Source organism: Rissa tridactyla, chromosome 3 (genome assembly GCF_028500815.1).
Source record: "Rissa tridactyla isolate bRisTri1 chromosome 3, bRisTri1.patW.cur.20221130, whole genome shotgun sequence".
Taxonomy (NCBI): Eukaryota; Metazoa; Chordata; class Aves; order Charadriiformes; family Laridae; genus Rissa; species Rissa tridactyla.
This window is the reverse complement of record NC_071468.1, coordinates 88,621,013-88,642,690: the sequence shown is the minus strand read 5'-3', so window position 1 is coordinate 88,642,690 and position 21,678 is coordinate 88,621,013. Positions and strand designations below refer to the sequence as shown.

At 42.1% G+C, this 21,678-nt stretch overlaps 2 protein-coding genes across 4 annotated transcripts in view; both read left to right on the top strand.

Annotated features, from left to right (window-relative positions):
- Positions 1-378: 378 nt before the first annotated feature.
- RIPPLY2 (ripply transcriptional repressor 2) lies at positions 379-3,469 on the top strand. Its single transcript, XM_054195926.1, is given in 5 exon segments — positions 379-395; positions 397-461; positions 464-711; positions 833-897; positions 3,281-3,469. Coding segments are annotated over 5 exon segments (561 nt in total). The 3' UTR covers positions 3,447-3,469.
- Positions 3,470-5,275: 1,806 nt separating this feature from the next.
- The window catches only part of LOC128906800 (cytochrome b5 reductase 4), a 40,229-nt gene continuing 23,826 nt past the window's right edge, over positions 5,276-21,678 (top strand). Inside the window, exons 1-5 of one of the 3 annotated variants that reach the window (XM_054194706.1) lie at positions 5,276-5,406; positions 6,584-6,737; positions 9,651-9,751; positions 11,885-11,969; positions 15,681-15,722. In XM_054194706.1, coding sequence (XP_054050681.1) covers positions 5,332-5,406; positions 6,584-6,737; positions 9,651-9,751; positions 11,885-11,969; positions 15,681-15,722 — 457 coding nt within the window. In that variant the 5' untranslated portion in view covers positions 5,276-5,331. Of the gene's footprint in view, positions 5,407-6,103; positions 6,229-6,583; positions 6,738-9,650; positions 9,752-11,884; positions 11,970-15,680; positions 15,723-21,678 lie in introns of those variants that run through there. The other 2 variants (XM_054194708.1, XM_054194707.1) reach the window with 2 other exon arrangements.

Here is a 21,678-nt window from a genome sequence, read left to right as displayed (position 1 = left end):
CGGTGCCCTGCCTGGCCCTGCCATCCCACACGCCTCGCCTCGCCGCTTTTAGGGATAAACGAACACGTTTTTAACAAACAAAAGGCCGTGCTTGCGGCGGCTTCACCCCCGCCGCCGGGACTGGCGGGCGGCCCGGGCGCGTCCCCGCTGCCGCCTCGCCCCCGCCGCCCCCTGCTCCGTTCCCACAGGGGCTTCCCCCCCGCTTCCCCCCCCCCGGCAGCAGCCATGTGTCTGCTCAAGTGCGATTAACACCGACTTGCCAAATCCTCCCCCCCCCCCCCCCCCGCTCCGGGCCATTTGGGGCACGCACGCGTCCGCGCCCCGTGTTTACACAGCGGCGCCTTCGCGGGGAGCCGTTTTGGTGGATGGCGCTGGCAAATGAGCCGGGGGAGGTGGGCTCCGCGGCCCGCAGCCGCCGCCGCCGGCTATAAAAACCACCGGGCCCGGGGCGGGCAAGGCGAACCCGCGGACCGGCGGAGGATGGAGGGCGGAGGGACGGGGTGCGGATGCCCCCGCCTGCCCACGGCGGCTCTGTCCCCGCCAGGCTACTCGCCCCTCTCCTCCTCCTCCTCCTCCTCCACGCGGTGCGGGCCGCTTCCCGGCCCGTCCCTAGCGCTCCTGCCCTTGCCGCGCAGATCCGCGCCCTTCTGGAGGCCCTGGGTGCCCACGCCGGGAGAGGGGGATCGGCGGAGCGGCCCCGGCCCCGCCGCGGTGAGTGGGGCGCGGTAACGTCGAGGGAGTCGGGGCGGGGGGCGGCCGTCCCCCGCTCCTACCCCCCCTCGAGGGCCGGGTGCCGTGCCGGCGGGCTGACGTCTTGCTCTCTCCTCCCCAGCCCCACAGCCCCCGCGGGCTGGCGGAAGCCTCCCGAAAGCTGGCGCAGTACACGCACCCCGTCAGGTAAGTGGATGTCCCGGGAAGGGGCTCCGGGTCCCCGCTGGGAAGCTCCGGGTCCCCGCGGGGGGAAGCTGCGGGCACCTCACTCCCCCCCTCGCGGCCGGGAGGGAGGGAAGAAGGGATGGAAGAGTCCCTTGCTCCGGCTGGGCAAGCAACGAGTCCCCCGCCCCTTTTGATCCCACCCATGTATTTATGTAGATATGGAACCCTAAGCACAGGGAGGACATGGACCTATTGGAGCGGGTCCAGAGGAGGGCCACAAAAACGATCAGAGGGATGGAACGTTTCTCCTATGAGGACAGGCTGAGAGAGTTGGGGTTGTTCAGCCTGGAGAAGAGATGACTCTAGGGAGACCTTATTGCAGCCTTTCAGTACTTAAAAGGAGGCTTATAAAAGATGGGGACAGATTTTTTAGCATGGCCTGTTGTGACAGGACAAGGGGTAATGGCTTTAAACTGAAAGAGGGAAGATTTAGACTAGAAAGACGTTTTTAGTGCTGAGGGTGGTGAAACACTGGAACAGGTTGCCCAGAGAGATGGTAGACACCCCATCCCTGGAAGCATTCAAGGTCAGGTTGGATGGAACTCTGAGCAACCTGATCTAGTTGAAGATGTCCCTGCTTATTGCACGTGGGTTGGACTAGATGACCTGTAAAGGTCCCTTCCAACCCAAGCTATTCTATGGTTCTATATTAAAGTGCCTTCAGGGTGATTTAGCCATCTAAGTGCGTTTGAACTGACTGGTCCTTGGGCAAATGATTGCCAGTGCTTGTGGATTTACCAGATCGTTAAGAGGAGATGTTGACATGCTTCTGTGGTGTGGTGTGGGACCTAGACATGTTACACAGTTATGTGTTTATTTTGGGCTTTTGTTTTTGGGGTTGTTGTTTTTGTTTGGTCTTTTTGTTGGTTTGTTTTTTTTTTCTGGTGGTGGCAGGGTTGGCTGAAGCACCTTGCTACTCATTCCTGTGGCCAGGATTAAAAAAAGATGGGGGTTGTTCCTAGGCTGTCTTGCTGTGCAAACCTCGTGTCCTCCTGGTGCAAGAAAGCAGGTGCAGGCATGGGGAAGAGTGTCAGGAAGAGGAGGTACGGACTGACTAAGCCAGCGCTGCTGAGAAAAATACTCATGTAACTACTGTTTTAATGATGGCGGTAATGATAGTACCTGCACTGTCAGTTCTGAAAAGGAAGTAAAGAAAATAACTACTGTTGAATCTGCAGGAGTCTCTATTCAGAAGCACTAGTAGGTGTTGCAAGGTGCTTAATGTAATTGCACAGGTAGTTCTTCCAGATAAGATGCAGCTTTCTCTCAAATCTAGGCTCTGATCTTTCAACTACTGGTGCACAGACTACCTAAGCAATTGCATGCACTCTGACTTCACTGTGACTGCTCCCGTGCTTAGGTATGAGTGAAAGCTGCAGGGAGCGCTGGGAATTGAGAGTGTCAGTTTTTGTGCTGCAAAGGAAGCAATGTTCTGTTAAACAGTTGTCTAGAAAGTGCTTTTGTAATTGCTAGAAAACCATCTAGTGCTGTTTCTTAATGTATTTCTGTTATAAACAAGCCGTAGTCAGCATTTAATTATGTTGCAATGTGCTGGTCTCTGAGCTCTTGGGACTTCTATTGTCTGTTTCTTCCAGCTACTTCCAAACTGTAAGCAAAAGAGGATGCTGGCTGAAAAGGAACAGGAACTGTGGAGTATATTAATTGCCATATATTATCTCACTAGCTTATAGCCCTTGCTACACCATGATATTATCAGCAATTTTTATGTTAATTTCTGGGTACAATACAGACTACTTTAAAATCTAGACCCCTGGGGCATCTTCTGTAAGGAATCTGTTGACTGATTCTTCTTGAAAAGACACGAGTTTGGGATGAAATATCAAGGTCTGATCCCCTTAGACCTTTAACTTTCCTTTCACTTTGAGATTTGTCTTAGACCATTGTAAACAATGACTTAGGTTGGGGAACTTCAGTAATGAAACTACTAATTTGACCCAAATACATTTGGGATCCTGTTTGACACCCATTATATTCCCTAGGGATAGTTCCGGTGAGGGCACTACTATTTGGATCAGATCCCCAGGTAATACTGTTAATGAGGCACTGGAGTGGTAGGCTTCAGATGCAGTGAATCTTGGGCTTTAGAGTAGTTTCGCTGCAAAACTATCACTTTATGTATATCTTTATTTCTTCAGATGAAAATACAGAATCCACAGAATTATTTTTTTTATTTAAACGTAGAAAGCAGTTTAGCAATTGGGCATGTGAGGGAAAACTCTGTAGGATGCCTGTCTTAACAGAATTTCACTGCTGTTTCTTGTCTGTCAGCCACCAAGTAGAATATGTAATAACAATAAGCAAACCTATTGTATACTTGTTCCAGACTATTTTGGCCGAAATCAAGGTGCTATGATTACTTGTATCAGGAAGCTGAAGCACTTCTGAAAAACTTTCCAGTTCAAGCTACAATTTCCTTTTATGAAGACTCGGATAGTGAAGATGATGAAGATGAACTGGAACAAGACTCAAGAACAGAATCAGACTGCTGACTGCAGGAAAGGCCAACACAACTTCTAAGACTTAATTTAAACTTAATATAAAAATGTATTATAGTATTTTTAAAGATAATTTATTTGTATGTAAGTTATTCTTAATAAAACTGAAATGTTTTGTAATTTTATCTGAGCCTTTTTCCTTTATTCTATTCCTTTCCTGTTTTAGGCAGGGAAGGTATTGACTAGTATTTTTTATCTGAGATCCTATATTGGAGAGGGACTTTTTGCACAGGCATATAGTGGTAGGATGAGGGGTAGTGGCTTCAAACTGGAAGAGGGTAGATTTAGATTAGATATCAGAAATTTTTAGGTTATTTAATTTTTAGATATTAGATATCAGGAAGAAATTTTTCACAGGCTGGTGAGACACTGGCACAGGTTGCCGAGGGAAGCTGTGGATGCCTCATCCCTGGAAGTGTTCAGGGCCAGGTTGGATGGAGCTTTGAGCAACCTGGTCTAGTGGGAGGTGTCCGTGGCCCTGGCAGGGGGGTTGGAACTAGATGGTCTTTAAGGTTCCTTTCAACCCGAACCATTCTATGATATTTTGTAGACCACAACTTGGACATCAATTTTAGGAGCAAAGAATAGATGCCTTGCTTTAAAGGGCTCTATGGTTATGTGACTTCCTCAAAGTTTGAGGACACAAGTAAAGCTTTTTCACTGTGATTTAGTAGGCTTCATGTGGAAGCATATCAAGGAATCATTGTATGAAGTATTTCAAGGTTGTGCCTGCTGTTGCAACAGTTTCAAACATGGAAAAGAGAAACGATGTAGCTGTTTTCCAGATGGAGAGAAGGGTCCAAATTCTGCTCTAGTTTTCGCTTTTAAAGAAGGGGTTTGCCTTAAGTCACTCATGCCCTCTCATGTTGGTGAAGCCCCACCTCGAGTGTTGTGTCCAGTTTTGGGCCCCTCACTACAGGAAAGACACTGAGGTGCTGGAGTGGGTCCAGAGAAGGGCAATGAAGCTGGTGAGGGGTCTGGAGAACAAGTCTTATGAGGGGCAGCTGAGGGAGCTGGGGTTGTTTAGCCTGGAGAAAAGGAGGCTGAGGGGAGACCTCATCGCCCTCTACAACTGCCTGAAAGGAGGTTGTAGCGAGGTGGGGGTCGGTCTCTTCTCCCAAGTACCAGGCGATAGGAGAAGAGGAAATGGCCTCAAGTTGCACCAGGGGAGGTTTAGATTGGATATTAGGAAAAATTTCTTCACAGAAAGTGTTGTCAAACATTGGAACAGGCTGCCCAGGGAAGTGGTGGAATCCCCATCCCTGGAGCTATTTAAAAGACGGACAGATGTGGTGCAGAGGGACATGGTTTAGTGGTGGTTTTGTCAGTGTTAGGTTGATGGTTGGACCCGATGATCTGAAAGGTCGCTTCCAACCTAGACGATTCTATGTATGTATGTGAGCTGTATCGTTATACACAAATACAGCAGGAATCGATTGGTTTTGTTTCTAAAGTTGACACCAAGAAATGAGGAAAAAAGGCCTAATGTGAGTTGTTTTGATTGTGAGTCCGTTTTTGACAACCAAAGCAAAGGCTGGTACCAATCACCATGCAGGCCCGAGCCTTTAAAGGAACAAAAAAACCCACCCAAAACCTGTAATTCCAACGCCATTACTTCTGCCAGGCACACCCCGTGTACACACCCGAAGCGGGCCCACGATGGCACCAGGGATGTCCAGCCCCAGGCGCTTTCCACGGATCCCCCCCCGCCCCGCCTGACGCCTCAGCGGCGCGGCCGGGCCACCACCGGTAGGCCGCTACCGCGCCTGAGCCCCGCCCGGGCCCGGGCCCCGCCCGCCGCCGCGCCTGCGCCCTGTGCCGCAGCGCTCCGCCTGCCCGCCCGCCCGCCGGGGCGCAGGCCGCGGCCCGGGCCGGCAGGATGCTGAACGTGCCCCCGCAGGCCTTCCCCGCTCCCCGCTCCCAGCAGCGGGTGTCCGCCGGCGGCCGCGCCAAGGTAGGGACAAATCTGCCGCCGGACGCGGGGGTGGGGGTTAGCGGCAGCCAGCGTTGGGGCCTGCCCCGGAGCCCTGCGGGGCCGCCGGTGACCGTCGCTCGGGGCGGTGGGGTGAGCGGCTCCCCGGCCCCGTTTCGGCCGGTTGCCTGGCCAGGCCCCTCTCGGATGTGGTTTGTTGGTCGGTTCCCGGTTGCGGCTGGGGCAGGGTCGCTTCCGTCCGCTTCCCCGGAGGGGTCTCGTATTCCCGACACCGGTGAGGAGAGGCGGCGGCTTGTGGCAGGGCCCGCGGGCCTGCGTCGCTGAAAAATACTTGGTAGTTTTGTTTTTATGAGGGTGTGGCGATAGTGCTTCCTGCTGTGCCTCCCCGGGCTGTCTCGGGGTTCCTCCTGCGCAGAGAGACGGAGACTTTCCACCTGAAATTCCTGCGCGCAGCTCGGGCTTCATCTTTGGAGCGGTTTGGAGGGCACTTGGTATCTGCAGACCTCACTTGGAAAGCAAACTCGTATTTAGACTAAAGTAGCACCAAGTAACGTGGGTCTATGTGCTCTTTAGTTTTCTCGCTTCTGGTTTTGCTGCCGTTTTGTAAGACCATGGGGTTTTAACACTGTTCCCTGCCATTAGAGTTTGGATCAAAGGGGTTCCCGGTCTGTGGTGGTGTTGAAAAGGAAGGTGCTGGACACCCTGAAGGTCTTGCTCTGCTTTTCAGGGCGGGCCATGGCTAATACATCCCTGGTAAGCTGGAAGGCTTCAGTCCCAGCTTTCTCTGGGTGAGAGTGCCAGTTGCTCTAGGGCTTGCGGAAAGCCTTTATGAATGCTGTGAAGGTGAGCTTTCCTACCTTGTCGTACCTGGCCATTATTTCCAAATCTCTTTTCTTTGTTGCTCGTAGGTTTCCAGGCTGTACCTCAAATGACACTGATAAAAACTTTTTACCACCACAGGAGGTTTGCTTTGGGAAGAGTCATCTAAATGTTGATTTCAATAATTCCCTTGTCTGGGTTATTAGATGCGATGCTTCCTTAAGCACCTTTGGGATAGGGCTCCCAAATATCAGCAAAGAATACAGATTGTGTTATTTCTTGTTTTGTCTGAGTCCTCCTAGGGGCCTTAGAAAAGTGTATCGAATACCTCTTTCTTCCTTTAGAATTTAATAGTGTTTTTACTTTTGTTATTTTTCAGGTACCTTTAAAACCAGGAAGGAGTCTTATGGATTGGATTCGGCTAACTAAAAGTGGGAAGGACTTGACTGGTTTAAAAGGGAGGCTAATTGAAGTGACGGAAGACGAGCTTGCCAAACACAACAAGAAGGAGGACTGCTGGATATGCATAAGAGGTTGGTTGCTGTGATGTTGCTTCTACATTTTTTGCCTAGCTTCGCTCTTCTGTACTTGAAGAAGCAACAAAAACCAAATAACAAAAGCCACACCCTAAAAGAAGCTGTGCATCTTATGTGTTTAAGCCAGGTGTAATCTTGACATAATTGGACACAACTTTGTTCCAGTTAGAGATTTTGCATCACAAAGATTTTCTTTGCTTTCAAGCCTTTCTTAAGGAGTCTTCCAAGTGGGCATATTTTGCGCCTATTTTATATCTATATATGAAAACAATAAAACACAAGATTGTAGGTGATGTCTCAAGGGCTTAGCAAGAACAAGGCGTTGAAAATGCTGACGTGTACTTACACTCCTCAGTCTTGGAGATTTTTATCATCCTTAGCAGTTGACTGTTTTTAGTGATTGCTTTAAAGCATCCAGAGACGTATAAATATTAAAAATGTTGCTCAAACCTGTAGAATGGTCTTTGGGAAATAAGTGTGCAAGCCCACGTATTACTTCGTAAAACTTAGTAAGGCAAACAACAGTTGCCACACAGAGCAATTGTTATCTCTACCTCGCGTAACAAATATCTTTGGTAACTAAGCCATTCTATTTATGTTATTATTTTTATGAAAATTTAGCTCAGAAGTTGAAAGTATCATATGTTATGAGTTAACTATGTGTGAAAGGTGGTTTGGAGCAGTAGCTGTGGCTACAAAAGTATTTTCAGTGCTGAAAATGAAGTTCGTAGCTGTCTTACGGAAAGGAGTAAAATGTTTACTCTCCAGTTTAATCATTTAGAGGCTAAAATACATTAAAATCACCTTAAATTTGTTATAATAGCACTTCTATGAAGATATATTAAGAAGATCAGAGTAGCTAATGTGACATTTCTCTAGGAAGAGCGGTTCATTTAGTGGTAACTTTGATGTGGTAAGGAACAGCGTTGATATTTGACATAATGTCATCTCTGAACTCCAGCAAAAGAAAGTTCAGAATTTCTCTATGAGGGTGACTGTTTTTGTTGGGTGTTAAAGGGGATGAGAGTGAAAGTAAGGGTAAAACATCATTCAGTACTGCCTTTTAAACAAAATAATAGGATTGTTAATGCTCTGTGTGCTGCTCTTGCACATGCTAGCAAAACTATAGTGGGAGGACAGCTAAAGAAAGCGTATTTACTGTGGAGGTCTGTTCTTTGTTTTCCCTTGAAAAGGGACATCTACTACTGTGGACAGAATTGCTGCTTAAAAATGCTTCTGTTTTTAATCTTCTCTTATTTCCCCCTTAACTGCATCTCTGAGGTTGGTTTTTACAAGAACTCCATCATGCTGCTTCTGTATCTGTCTTTAGATTTTTCCATCTCTGCCTTTTCTTTGTTCTAGGACTACTAATGAAAAAAACAGCATAACTGAGAATCCTGGTAGATTATCTGTAGACATAATATGTGGACAGGTAGTAAAATAACATCATTGTGGAAAAGCTAAATGAGGTCTCTGTCTTGGTAGTTAGACTGTGTCTCTATAAGAAAGAGCAGAAACTGAATAGAGGAATGTGAGGTAAAAGAAGAACAAGAGCTAACTTTGATTAAAAACCCGATACGATAATCGTCAAAGAAAGGTGTCATATAGGCCGCAAATTTATATATAAAGTGGGATGCCAGGGGAGCTTAAAAAAAGCATGAAGGGTATATAAATGAGGTTCCTTTTGTTCATGCAAGTTTGATGTTCAATTGAACATTCGCCTAATGTTCAGGAGGCCCTAACTATGCAGATACTCACACTTTATTGCATGCAGTAATCAGTGTTGCACACAAGATGGCATAGTGGATACATCCATCAGATCAGGTCAGTAAAATATGCAAAGATCCTTCCTTTGTTGTCTGGGATGATTGTTTTTACCAACTAGGATTGTCCCACGTTTGTCTCCCCCCGGCCCAGTGCTGAATGCCTACCTCTCCCTCTGAAGTAATTAATGTACATTTTTTTTAATGTGTTAAAGGCTTCTTATGAAAGCACTGGTACAGTTCTACTTCTGGTAGCTTCCTGTTTTGATAATGTTATACATCTTCAAATATTCTGCTAGGTGGGACTGCAATAGTCCTGTTAGCAGCACTATGTCTGTTGTTAAAACTGTTTATAGCTGCATTGTCTAGGCTCTAATTACTCTGGTAATACTAATTTAGTATTAGTACTGGTAGTACTAAATAAGTAGACTTCATCGTTTCAGACCTATAAAGAAGCATTGTTTTATCTCCCTGGAAATACTAAGGATTGTACTCATGTAGAAGGAATGCTGAGCCCTTTTACTGGGGCAAATTTGGTACTGGAGTTGTAAGTCTTTAATGAGCATAACTATCTTTAGATTTTTACATTGCTGAATCTGAAGAATGGAAGTTTTGTAGATGATGGTAGCGGTTTTTCCTTATGGGAGGCAGTTCATTCCTGAAGACGTTTTATTCCATAGCTGATTCTATGATGGGTGGTAGGGAAACAACGCTGACAGCACTTTAGGAGTAACTTAATTGGAAGGGAGAGTGAAAACAATTCTTTGTGCTAACTGCCACAATTTTATGTCTCTGCTTAAACCAGTCTCTGGTTCTTTTACCCCCTAGCTAGGATACATCATGTTCAACTTCAAGGGTTTATTTTGTTAAAGTCTTAACCCTGCAGGTTTCTCCAGATGTTCACTGGGACAAGTGGTATGGCACTGTAGGATTGGCCCCTCTGTGTAACAAAATACGTCTTGTGCTCTGTACAATTGTGTAACTTATGTTTCTGGTTATGGAAAGCCATGCTGTTTGTTCCGATCATGTCTATTATTTGTCATCACGGCATTTAATATGCATGAACTTTCCGTCTGGTTTTGGTGATAGGAGTGGTTGTAGCTGTTCTAGAAATGCTGCTCATGTTTTTATATTCCATTTTCTGCAGGATTTGTATATAATGTCACACCATACATGGAATATCATCCTGGTGGTGAGGATGAGCTGATGAAAGCAGCAGGAACTGATGGTACGGATCTCTTTGATCAGGTGAGAACCACTGGCAGCAAATGACGCTTGCTCACCAAAAGGTATTTTGAAAAATGAATGTTTTCTGATTATTTTTAGGGCATTCCAGTGGAAATGGTGATTTGAATTTTTTCAGGTCTAAGGAAAGGCAGTGGGTTACCACTCAGAATGGCACTTGTGTGCTGAAAGAGGCACGTAGTTTAAACTTTGTATCAAAGGACAATAATGAAAATGCCACTTTATGTTGTTGGAATGAGGCTTCAATTTGACCATTTTATTAAATTATTTTTTTAGCAGAAATAGCAATAAAGCTAGCAACAACTCGAGATACCACCTTCTTAATAAATTACTACAATGACTAATCACTGTTATTTGAGTTGCGTTTTCTTCTCAGAAAGAAGAGAAGAAATTTTTTCTTTTTTTTTCACTTTTTGAAAAATGCTTGTAGCATTCTTTTGTCTATTAATTTGACTGCTGCATTACGAGTGAACAAAGTACTAAGAAAACAATGCTGGGGCTGCTATTAACTGATTGTGAACAAATCACAAGATGACAGTTGGTCTGTTCTTTGTTTACCATTTCTTTTAATATTTTGAAAAGACTCAGAAAATAAAGGGTCTGCAGAATAGGTGTACTTTCTGTAAGGAATCTCTTGCAAACCTGGTGCTCTACCAGTACTACTGAGTTGGTATTTTTTTAAACAGACATTTTTTGAGTCTTCTCGGCTCGCAAGGTTTGTCTGAGAAACTGGGAAAGAGCAGAAAGGAAACCTCTGTTTCCGAAAGGAAATCTGTTATCTCTTTACAGTTCATGCATGACAGTATGTTATGGGTTTTTTTACAAAATGTTTTTAGCAATGAATGTAAATAAAGATGTGATACGGGTTTAGCTTTGTTAAGTTTATCTTTGGTTAATCCTTTCACAAATGAAGGGTTGGATTTGGGCATAATTCTCTGGTTTCAAGAAATTTGGAGTTTCTCTCCTAAAAGTTCTTCCAGTATCGAGTTGTGGCCTGAAATTCTGTAGCACCGTCAAGTATTGTGGGAGATACTTGGAAACACGAGTCTGATGTCAGGAATATTTGGGGAACCCCTCAAGTTCAGATACATACTTGCTACGTGGTTTTTTTTGTTTTTTTTTTTTTTTTTTTTTAGTTTGTTTTGTCACGGGAGTGGAAAGCAGTGTTCAGATCCTTAAAATATACTGTTTGCATTTTTGTTTCTGGCTGATGTCTTTTCTGTTATGGAAGCATTTCTGTTGTTATCCCCTCTGCTGTAGCATTCTGTGTCTGTTGGATACGGATCTCTTTAAGAGCTTGGTAGGTTGTTAGTGTTTCTCAAGTTTTTGAAAAAATTAACTGTCATTCAAAATCCTTCATTTTTCTGTTATCTCTGTACGAGGAAACTACAACTTGTGGATGGGATTCTTTATCTCATCTCCTTAGCTTGTCCCATTTAAAGTTTTTATTTTTAAATCTATTCAAATTTGTCATGCAGTACTTTCTTTCCTTTTCTCTTCTTGTGATGTTACCCTGGATGCCCTATCAGAATTGGCTTTTCTGCCATCCATTTCCTCTGCAAGTTCTCCAGTTCTGGTCTGTAAAGCTATTGCTCTTTCTTCACTATATTTGATTTCCTAAAATGGGTAATTTCCAAATAATTCAGTGATAGTATGACAGAAACAAACAGAAATACACCAGTTTGGTAGGAGGTGTTTGTGTGTCTAAACCATCATTCTTTATCTTTGTTTCCTTCATCCCTTTTCCCTTCACTTTTATCTAAACAAGACTAATTACGCTTGTGGTGAAGACAAGGTCTTTATTCTGTTAATTGCATAGCATACATCATAAAAATACTCTTCTGAAATATTTTCTGTAGCTCAAAATCACGATGTTCAGATACTGCAAAGCATAAAATGAATAAATGAAACTTTTGTCACTTTTTCATGGTCCTATTTTTTTCACTTAATTACATGCTGTCTGTAATAGAAGTAAAAATAAGTACTGAACGACGCAGCGATGAGTGTCTGTTTTAAAAATAAATTGGCTAAATGAATTACACTAGTCACTGTACAAAAATGAACTTTTATATTTAAGTGCTTAGAACAACATAGTAAGAATTACAGATTTTGTGAAAACCAATTTTGTTAATATAGGTTCATCGTTGGGTCAATTATGAATCGATGCTGAAGGAATGTCTTGTTGGGAGAATGGCTGTCAAGCCTATTGCTGCTCCAAAAGGTGAGGTTTTTAAGAATGAAATAATTTCTATTATGCTTTATTTCAAAGTTACCTGGAAATGATAAGAAATCTTAAATCATCATATTTACAAGGAGAGTCTCTATTCTTGCATAAAGGTGAAGGCTGTTGCATATATTCAGTCTTTCTACAGCAGATACCTGAAGATGAAACTATTTTATACATGAAGACTTTTACAAGTAATGTATTGCTACATTTCTTCTTTTATTTTCAGTCATCAGAAAACAGACGTACGTGTTTTATGTGCATATGTATACAGGAAAAAAAAATATTTATTTTTTTTCCCCCAAGTTCCCTCTCTTTTCTTCTGATCCCAGGCAACAAACTGTCATAGGGAGCTCTCTCATCTTGAAATAAAAGTCAGTATTTTCAGTTTGGTGATTTCAGCACAAGGCATAGGTCTGGCGAGTTGCATATGTATTGAGGTATTTGAATACACTTTATGGAGAGTTATCCTTTCCTGAACACTTATTGGGTCTTTTAGTTTGAATTGACTTGCATCTGCTGATACAACAGACTGCTCTGAGCCAGGACAGCAAGAGATGTAGTACGTTGTCTTAAAATGCTGGTGATGGTTTCCAGAGACTTTAATCTTCAGTATTTGTTCTGGTTTGTAGGCCGCAGCAAAAATTTCTTATACCTAGTAAACAGACACTATTACTGAATATTACCTCTTAGCAAAATTACAGTGAAAACATGAAAGAATAAATGTTTGCAACTATTTTTCTCAAATTCTGTGGCATCCTTTAGTTCACTAAGTTGGCCATCTCTTGTAGCTCTTCAGCTTCTGACAAGGTGCACTGCGTACTTGCTTAGCACTTAGATCATATCACCTAGTAGTTACTTTGAGTTTGGTCATTACGTGAAAAAGAGTAGTAGTTTACATCTCCGTGTTGCTAGGTAGCTAATTCTAGGTGTGGAGCTTTTAAGATAAATGCTACAAAGTATGGAGAAACCTTGACAGCATAACTGCTTCATGGAGTCAAGGTGTTACAGATAAGTTACTGCTGCTTTGTCAGCTGAGTTAAAAATTTAAAAGTAAACCTGACTTTTGCCAATTTCATTAATCTAACTTTTCTGCAACTGGAAGGAATTCTTGTGACAGCCAGTCAGTAAAAACCAAATATGTCTTTGCCCCTGCCAGCTATGACAGTCCATTTTCTGTTCTTCACTTTTTCTGCTTTCCTCCATAATGGGACTGTTCTATCCATTTATCACATCCATATGATGTAGTAAAATTTGCAGGATAAATGTTGCCAACTGTATAAAACCAGTTCTGTTGCCAGTGTCTCTCTTAGTCATTTCAGGCTTGAAAAAAATGTAATTTCATTAATTAAGATTCAAAATGATTAGACTGGATTTGCTGAAATTCTTCACTGTAAAATTCTCAAAGTTTACCTTGATTCCTGTAGGTTATGTATCCTCTTCTGAATTATCAAAAATGTGATTGACTAACTTCACTGTCAGCCAGCAATAATTCTAATCTTGCATCCTTCCAGAAGATCATATTTGGCAAAGTTTTGCGTTTGAAAATGGAAGACTAAAATACTAAGTTAAGGTGCGCATTTTTTAATATAGGATTAAATGAGCACATAAATATAGAGGAAAGAGAGGACTTCAAATTATGGAATGTATTGCTTTCTTTTTGTGGCAGAGGATGAGTGTTTGGCAGTAGGACGAGCACTGGTACTTGCCGTTTGTTACAGTCTCAGTACAGTGCAGTTAAGGCAGCTGTAGGTTTGTTGGGGCATTGCTGGAAGATCTGTGGTTGTTTAGTGTAGTTTTTGTTTCCTGTGTCCTGGTGGGATTTTGGAAGGCGGTACAATTATTTGCTTACCAAACTGTTCAAGGAAGCTAAAGGTTGTCCTTGCATACACTGGGGTTTTTTTTTAAGAAAGAAGAGGCCTTTGAAGATGCTGATGATAGTTTATATTTTGTCAGCTTGTCTTTTGGGAACGCTGCTTGATGGTATGGTAGTGACTAATAGGAAATTCTGAAGTGTCCCTTCTGTGGAGCTGAGCGCTGAAACGTGTAGTGTTTGTACTTGCTGAGAAGGCCGGTGCAGTAACTACGGCAGCACCCAGGCATGTAGGGGGTGATTGCAGTATCTCCCTCAGCAATCCTCTACAGCATTAATCTGCTTGCTTTCCCTTCGGGGTGCTCAGCTGTATAAGTTAGCACGGACATTAGTTTATTGTCTGGTATCTTTTAATACTGCTAATGGTTCTCATAGACACATGTTAGTGTATGTCCCTGTGTTACTTCAGCAGTAACATAACTTGGGAATCAGAATGCATGTTGCAGTATTTATTCAGTGAGGTTAGACTGAGGGCCATGGTGTTATCCAAGGAAGAGAGGTAGGGCTGTGTCTTGGAAATACTTCAAGCTGTCCTTAAAACTGCAACGCCAATTTTGGTGCAGCGTGTTTAAATGTAGTGAAATGAGAATAGACTTCTAAACACAAAAAATTACTTTTAATCAGAAATGAGTTTTTGTGAATGGCTTGCCTATCCTGTCAGAAAGCTCAAAGTGGTGTATAGCAGAGTACTCAGCCAAATACAGCCTCAACCAAAAATTTTGGGTGGACTGCCGTATGCATCTTGTGGAGTGTTTTGTTTTTACCTTATAGTGGCACAACGTGAAAACCTCTCATGAAGGCAGTTTTTGGTCAGCTCTGAAGTCATTTTGCAATACTCCGTGCTTGGTGCTTTGTTCCAGGACCGTTTCCTTCGCTTCTCTCACAATGGCATTTTTCCTCTAACGCTGGCTGCTGTCATGCAGAGCACTGGGAAGGATTCAGAAGAACAGAGGAGAAACATTCACGTTTTCGTTTTCATAAAAGGGAGCGGGAAGAACACATTGGTTTCTCCCACTTCCCCAAACCTGGCTCCCATAAAAGAGAATATAAAATGGACCTTTATATTGGGACATTTGGAGATATGCCATGTAGAGCACGCAGAAAGGGGCTTATGTACGTCCATAAGACTAGTGTCCCACAGATTTGCTATGAGCAGAAGGATATGTGGCTGAGAGGTGCAGCACCTTTCCCCTCAAGTCGAGCACCTTATATATATATATGAATTGACACTAGGTAATTAACCTGCTTGGTTTTTATCTATTTTTTTTTTTCTGCTAGTGTTTGTTTGTTTGGAGTAGTTGCAGCATACTGTATGTTTAATGAAAACCACAGATAACTTGTCAAATAAAACCATTTGACAGAAGGAGCTTATAGGAAGATTTTCTTTTTCCTGGGTTTCTCCCAAGGATTGGGTTTAGATTGCCAAGGACTGGGTTGGTCATATTCAATGTCTACTCTGTGTTGTCATGAGACAAGTGTCATCAAAAGTCTGTCAGATTTAGCACGCTTCTTAGCTATGAAGTTTATAATTGCACAAGATAATCTGTGATGTTTGTTTTGAAGTTCCAGAGTTCTTGCATTTCCTGCCCTTTAATGCTGTGCAACTTCTGGCATTTTTACTATAGTATTTTTTTAATTATACATGATCTTTTGGAATGGTAATCAGCGCTGCATTTATTTGTGACTTGATATCAGAAGCATCCTGGTCAATCTGTTAATGTTTTGGAAGGCTTACATGGAGATCCTTACTTTGGCTTATTTTCCTTAGCATGATGTGTGCAAGCACTGTGCTGTAACTTCTGACTGTCGTGCTCATTTTTTCTTAATGCTTGTAGAGATTTCTTCTACTCTGTCTGAAGAGAAGAAACAGCTCAATGGTAAGTATTCACCTGGAGCGAGGTGGGGAGTGAATCTTAAACTTACTTGAATGTTATCGAATGAGCAGTGTTTATCCAGACTTCTGTCTATCTTTATATTTGAATTTGATGTTGAGGCTGTAGCAATCTGTGGAAATTACAGAAGGCAAAATCCTAATCAGGTATTGTGAATTCAGTGTAAGACTGCAGTAAATTAGTATTGATAAGGGACGTATGAGATGGACAAGCTTTCTGCTCCAGTTGGACAAGATAGGTTACAAATTACTGTGTGTTATGAAATCTGCTGCTACAAAATTGCCAGGCTTTTTGAACCTTCTCTATATCAGAAAAGCTAGGTGGCTATGGGGCTGGATTAGCAGAGACAAAACAAAATACTGGGGAACACTCTGAATTAATAAGTCTCTACTAAAAGCTGGAAGGTCATCACTGGGAAATGAGATGAAATGGAGGTGAATTAGCTGATCACAGCATCACTGAACTACTTGAAATGTAATTGTGAGAAACAACTACACCAACTGTCAGCCCAGTCAAAGAGAAGCAAGTATAATCCTGTGAATGTATCAGAAGCTTGACAGTGGTCCTTGTAGAGATGGGGAAGTGTTCAAGCCTTCACTGAGCCCTTCCTTGAGTGCTGGAGGTAGCTTTGGTTGCTAGTGATCAAGATTTGCATTTGGTTTTGATACTTCTAGGGAAATATTTCAGACTGAAACATTCGTACAAGAATACGTCTTACAAAGTCCCATCAAATGAGGCGTGAGTCTTGGTGGAGCAAATGAGATGAACGCCTCTGAAGGGAAATAATACAATTTTAACTGAAGGCTGATGTATTGGCGTGGGAGGGGACAGGTGCAGATTGGTCATGGAAAAATCTAGGCTGAAACTTTGGAAAAGGAGTCTAGAGCAGTCAAATTTTTGAGTGTCAGGAAGAACAGGAACCTGGATGTGTTTTAAGATGAAGCCAGCGAAGTCCTTGGGGTGGTGTCCCAGCAAGTCCAGGCACGGGGAGGGGAAGATAGCTTGTTCATGCTTCCTCTGGTGAATTTGAGTTCACATTTGTTTTCTTTTTTCTCATACTGTCTTCCTTGCCCTCCCATTGTGTTCTGTGAATGTTATATGTGAATTCTAAAAGGTAATTTATCTTTTAGTATGCACAAGCATTGAGCTACACAAAAACATACATCATATAAAAGCAAGCAAGACTGGTTTTATTTGTACCTATTTTGCTCTATAGCCTTATAAGATGTTAAGCTAAACCTTGGCAGGATCTGCTGCCGGATTTTCCTTTTGTTTCTTCAGCAACAAACAAGTTGCTGGAACCTATTAATCTTGCTTTGAAGGACTGGGGGAATTAGAAAACAAACTCTGTTTTACTAGCAGTTAGTAGTCATTAAATACATGACAAATATTTTGTATTCAAGTAGAAGACTAATTTTACCATCAATTTCAATCATCTTCTCTTCTTGGTTATTCTGGTTCATGAATTCCTTAATTTTTGTACTTGTCTAGCTGCCCGGAGCTTTCCTGTGCATTTTTCATATTCACAGTGGATCCAGATAAAGAGAAATAAGTGATTTTCTCTCTTCTGTCTTGCTTCCCCTCCTGCTCCTATCAGTAGCTTTTCTTGTCCAGATTATGTGACTTCTCAAGAGACACAGGAAATGGTTCTGATGATAGTCTCCAATGGAATTTCCAAAATACTGATGCTTGCTTGTTGTATTCAGTTTACCTGTTTGGCAAGATTTTTTCCAAGATAGAAAAGGTCAGTTCCTGAGGTTACCCTCTGCTCTTATAAATTTAAATCAGAATGAGTCTATGAGTCTAGAAATAAGCATCACTGTCTGGAAGTGGGAAAGAGAAAGCCTATGGCATGAGCTCGGATTTTTTTGAAGTTGTTGGCACTAGTGAAGGCATTTTTGTCTTTTCAATCTAAAATGTATAAACAGTATTTGTATTTAGAGTGTGCTCAGATCATTCAACTTAAATGTACCCTTGATTCTTGTGAACATTAACTGTATGTAATGTTAGGGGCAATTAAATCTGAAGTTTTCAGAATGTATTGCTAGTGATAACAGTCAGAGTGGGTGTAGTCTAATGTGCTCTTCAACATCTGTTCATACTTGAGTTTCAAACAAAAGACATCCAAATTTCAAAACACTGTCATTACCAAAGCATGCCTGAAAACTTCATATTTGTTTGAGAGTAAATATTTATCAAAGACTTATTTTAAAAAATATCTTTTTAGCCTTGCACTTTTGAGCTAAACTGAATTTCTCTTTTACCCAAACTATTATGATGATGACTTTTGTAATATTAATAGTAACAAAAAAAGACTACTTGGGCAGTTCCACCTTCTGAAAACAATCTGGTGTGTGAGTATATGCACATCAGATCTTGAAAAAACTTGTATTGTGGAAAAGGTTGACGGGAGGAGAGTTTGAGCTACAGTCTCAAGAACATCATGAGGTTCAACCTCAAATCATGAGGTTCAACCAGCTGGAATTCTGTAGTGTAAGTAATGTAAGTGTTCCTATTTTTCCTAGTAATATTTGGAGCTTACAAATATGGGTCAAACTTGTTGTGATCCTTCTAAGAGCAAAGAAAACAATAGATACAGAGAGCTTTCAGAGGATCCTAAAATAGTTTAAATTGGAAGGAACATCTGGAGTTTGTTCGGTCCAGTCTCCTGCTTAAAGCAGGGTGGGCTTCAATACTAGATCGGATTCCTCATGAGCAACCCTACCCTCATGGGAAGCGAAGAGGTGTGGTGGTTTGGTTTTTCTTTTCTTTTTTTCTCTCTTTTTTTTTTTTTTTTTTTCCCTCCCATATACATAACCAGAATTTTTGCTGCTATTCCTCTGTTTCCTCTTGTCCTTCTCCGAGAATAGTCTGGCTATCTTCTCTATACTCCCTTCTCTCCCACACCCTTTTCTTTAGGTAGTTGAAGACTGCAGTTGGATTTCCCCCTTAGCCTTCTGCAGGCTTGTTACGGTGAAATAAAAGCCCTCGAAACCAAAAGTAGTTTAGAGAGGAGATATTGCTTTATTCGACGTCGGGTGCTAGGGGGAAAAACCCACAAATCTAGCACACCTTACAGGGGATATTCACCCATTATTTATACACAAAATATTCTCATAGTTCCGCCTACCTAATACATAACTCCACCTAGGCTTACCTATTCATTAGGATGACCGAATGGTCTTTTTGCACATGCGTATCAAATTTTGCTGCATTGGCAAAACACTTCTGCGCAGGCGTGAGTGTCTCGGTGGTCGTTTGGGTAAGGAGACCCTTCCTCACATTATCCTTTTAAGGTATTGAGTCATCTCAGGACAGTAAAAGTTTGCTGTAAGTTTGCCAACTTCTTGAAGATAATAGGGATGTTCTTTGAAGTAGCCATAACTCTATCCTAATTGGTATAGGAGTACATACTTGACGTATAGAAGAACCTTGAAGTGATTAACTACTTCTTGTTATTCCATCCTTGGTGTTTAACTACTTGTGGTTGTCTCCTCATTATCACTGTCTGTAACATCAGCTTAGTGACTAACTATTTTTACACAGTAAGAAGGTCAGTAATTAGCTATTTTCTCACACAGTAAGGTTAGTAAGAAGCAATTGTTTTAGGAACAAAGCAGAGGCCTGTCTTTGGTAACAGGCTGAACAAACACAACACAGTTCCCTCAGACTCCTTTCATATATCCTGTGCTCCAGCTACTGACCATTTTGGTGGCCTATCCCGGTATATCAATGTCTGTCCTGTACCGGGGAGCCAAAGCTGGACACAGTACTGCAGATGTGGTCTGTGAAATGCTGAACAGAGGAAGAATCACTTCCCTTGAGCTGATGGCTATGCTCTCGCCCAGGATAAAACTGGCGTTCATCACCACAAGGATGCAGTATCTGCCCAAGTTTGGCTTGTCTACTAAGTCCCTGGAAGGTTTTCTGCTAAGTTCCTTTCTATCCAGTCGGGCCTCCCACTATTTTTTTTTGCATCAGATTTTATTTTTTTTTCCCCCAAGTGCAAAATTTTGCATTTGAGCTTCATGGAGCGTTTGTCAGCCATTTCCTTGGTCCGTCTGGGTCCCTTTGAATGGTAGCCGTAAATTTTTGTGTTCTGACTGCTTCCCATGATTTGTTATTGTTCACATACTTGGGCACATACAGTGGGACAGTTTGTGCCTTTCAGGTTGCCAATGGCAGTATTGAACAGTATTGGCATTCCCTGTTCCCTAGGGAATACCAGCTGTAACTAGCCACCAGTTGGACTTTTTGTACTGCTTTGTACTGATCACACTGTTTGTGACTGGCAGTCCTGTTAATTTTCTATCCAGATTGTAATCCGTCTATCAAACCCAGCTCTCTCCAGCGTGGTTACAAGGATAATGTGAGAAATGCTTATCACTAGGCTTGCTATCACATGGGATTCTGCAAAGCAGGTCTTGGAACAAGCTGAAGTTTGCTCTCATGAGATGTAGAGCTGTAATTCTGATCACCTTAAACTTCTTCATTTCGTGCCTGCCATCAGCCTTTGACTTCACCACCAGCGTTTCTTTATTTATGACCACTATGACCTGTAAAGCACTTTCCTTAATTGGTTCATTGATGACCTGAAGCATTGTCTTTTTACTGCAATGTAACTTCTTGATTTCACATAGCATCTTACAGTATTTCAGAATAATTCATAAATAACTTGGTTTGCCAGAACGTTCTTTTTTTATTGTGGGAGTTCATATATTTTTGTTGACCTGCAAAAATAGACAGAAGTTTGTATGACCATGAATTCCTCTTATCCATGGAGGCCAACCTAAGCATATGACGTATGTCCTCAAGAAAGGCTTAGCCTTTAAAAAGGCTTTTATCATTAGGTGATTGGTTTTCTTTTGCAATGATCTGACTGCTCTGCCTTTTAGCTTCCTTGGCAGCTGCAGATGGTGTGTGCTTAGGGGTAATTAAGGATCAAAGAACAAGTAATTCCAGCGAGTTTTTAATTGCTTTGGGTTAATTCCCCCATCTGGATGATCAAATAGTTTTGACAGATTGGATTAGACCGGAGTGGCTCTCTGTTTCTACCTACTTCCCACATGGTGGAGCCACTCAGTTACTGTGTTTAAGCTTGCAATCAAACTACAAAATTTACTGGCATATAGAAGATAATCATCTAGGTAATTGAGAGAATTCACACATTAATTATTTTATGTGTAGCCATTTCAGGTTTGTAAGGTTTGCCTTTGAGTGCGCTTGAAACCAGCACTTACCAACCGTTATCTTAGAACTCTGCTTAACCATTGTCCAGAAAAACTCCTGCTGTTCACGGCGTGTTACAAATCATACTGTGTTTCAGTCTGTGCAGCTTCCTCCCTCGTGATTCTATATAATTTCATTGTGTTGAATTTGATAAAGGATTGCAGGTGCTTTTATCTGTCATCTCTGCTCAAGTTTTTGCCAAATATATTCAGTTTCTATTAGGCTAGAGATTAGTACAGTTGATGTTTTCAAAGACTGACCAAGGGTTGCCTCCCAGCAAAGGCTTTTTTGGACTGTTTCATGTTGTTTAATAATTAAAGTGAATAGCTGAATTCTGTGAAAATTCCTAGTAAAGTGCAAAGTAGTGAGATTAAGGCTGATATCTTTGACTGACATGAAATTTTACTTGTGAATTAGGTTAAACCAAACATCTCAAATTGAATTTGTTCATCTGAATTGCATAAACAAATAGTTCTGCTAGGGGAGATTCATTCAGATAACCTTTTTTTCATGTCTTGCTATCACAAAGCATGAAAGCACAAGCTAATAACAGATGAAACTGAGACCAAGCTACACGTACCAGAAGGGCTGCACGCAAGGGTTCTGTGGTATATGAAACTCTTAATTTCCGAATTAGAACTTCGTGTTCCGGGAGCCTGCTCTCCAGGAGAACATGCTGAATAAAAGCAAAATTTACTTCTGGCTGCCTGTG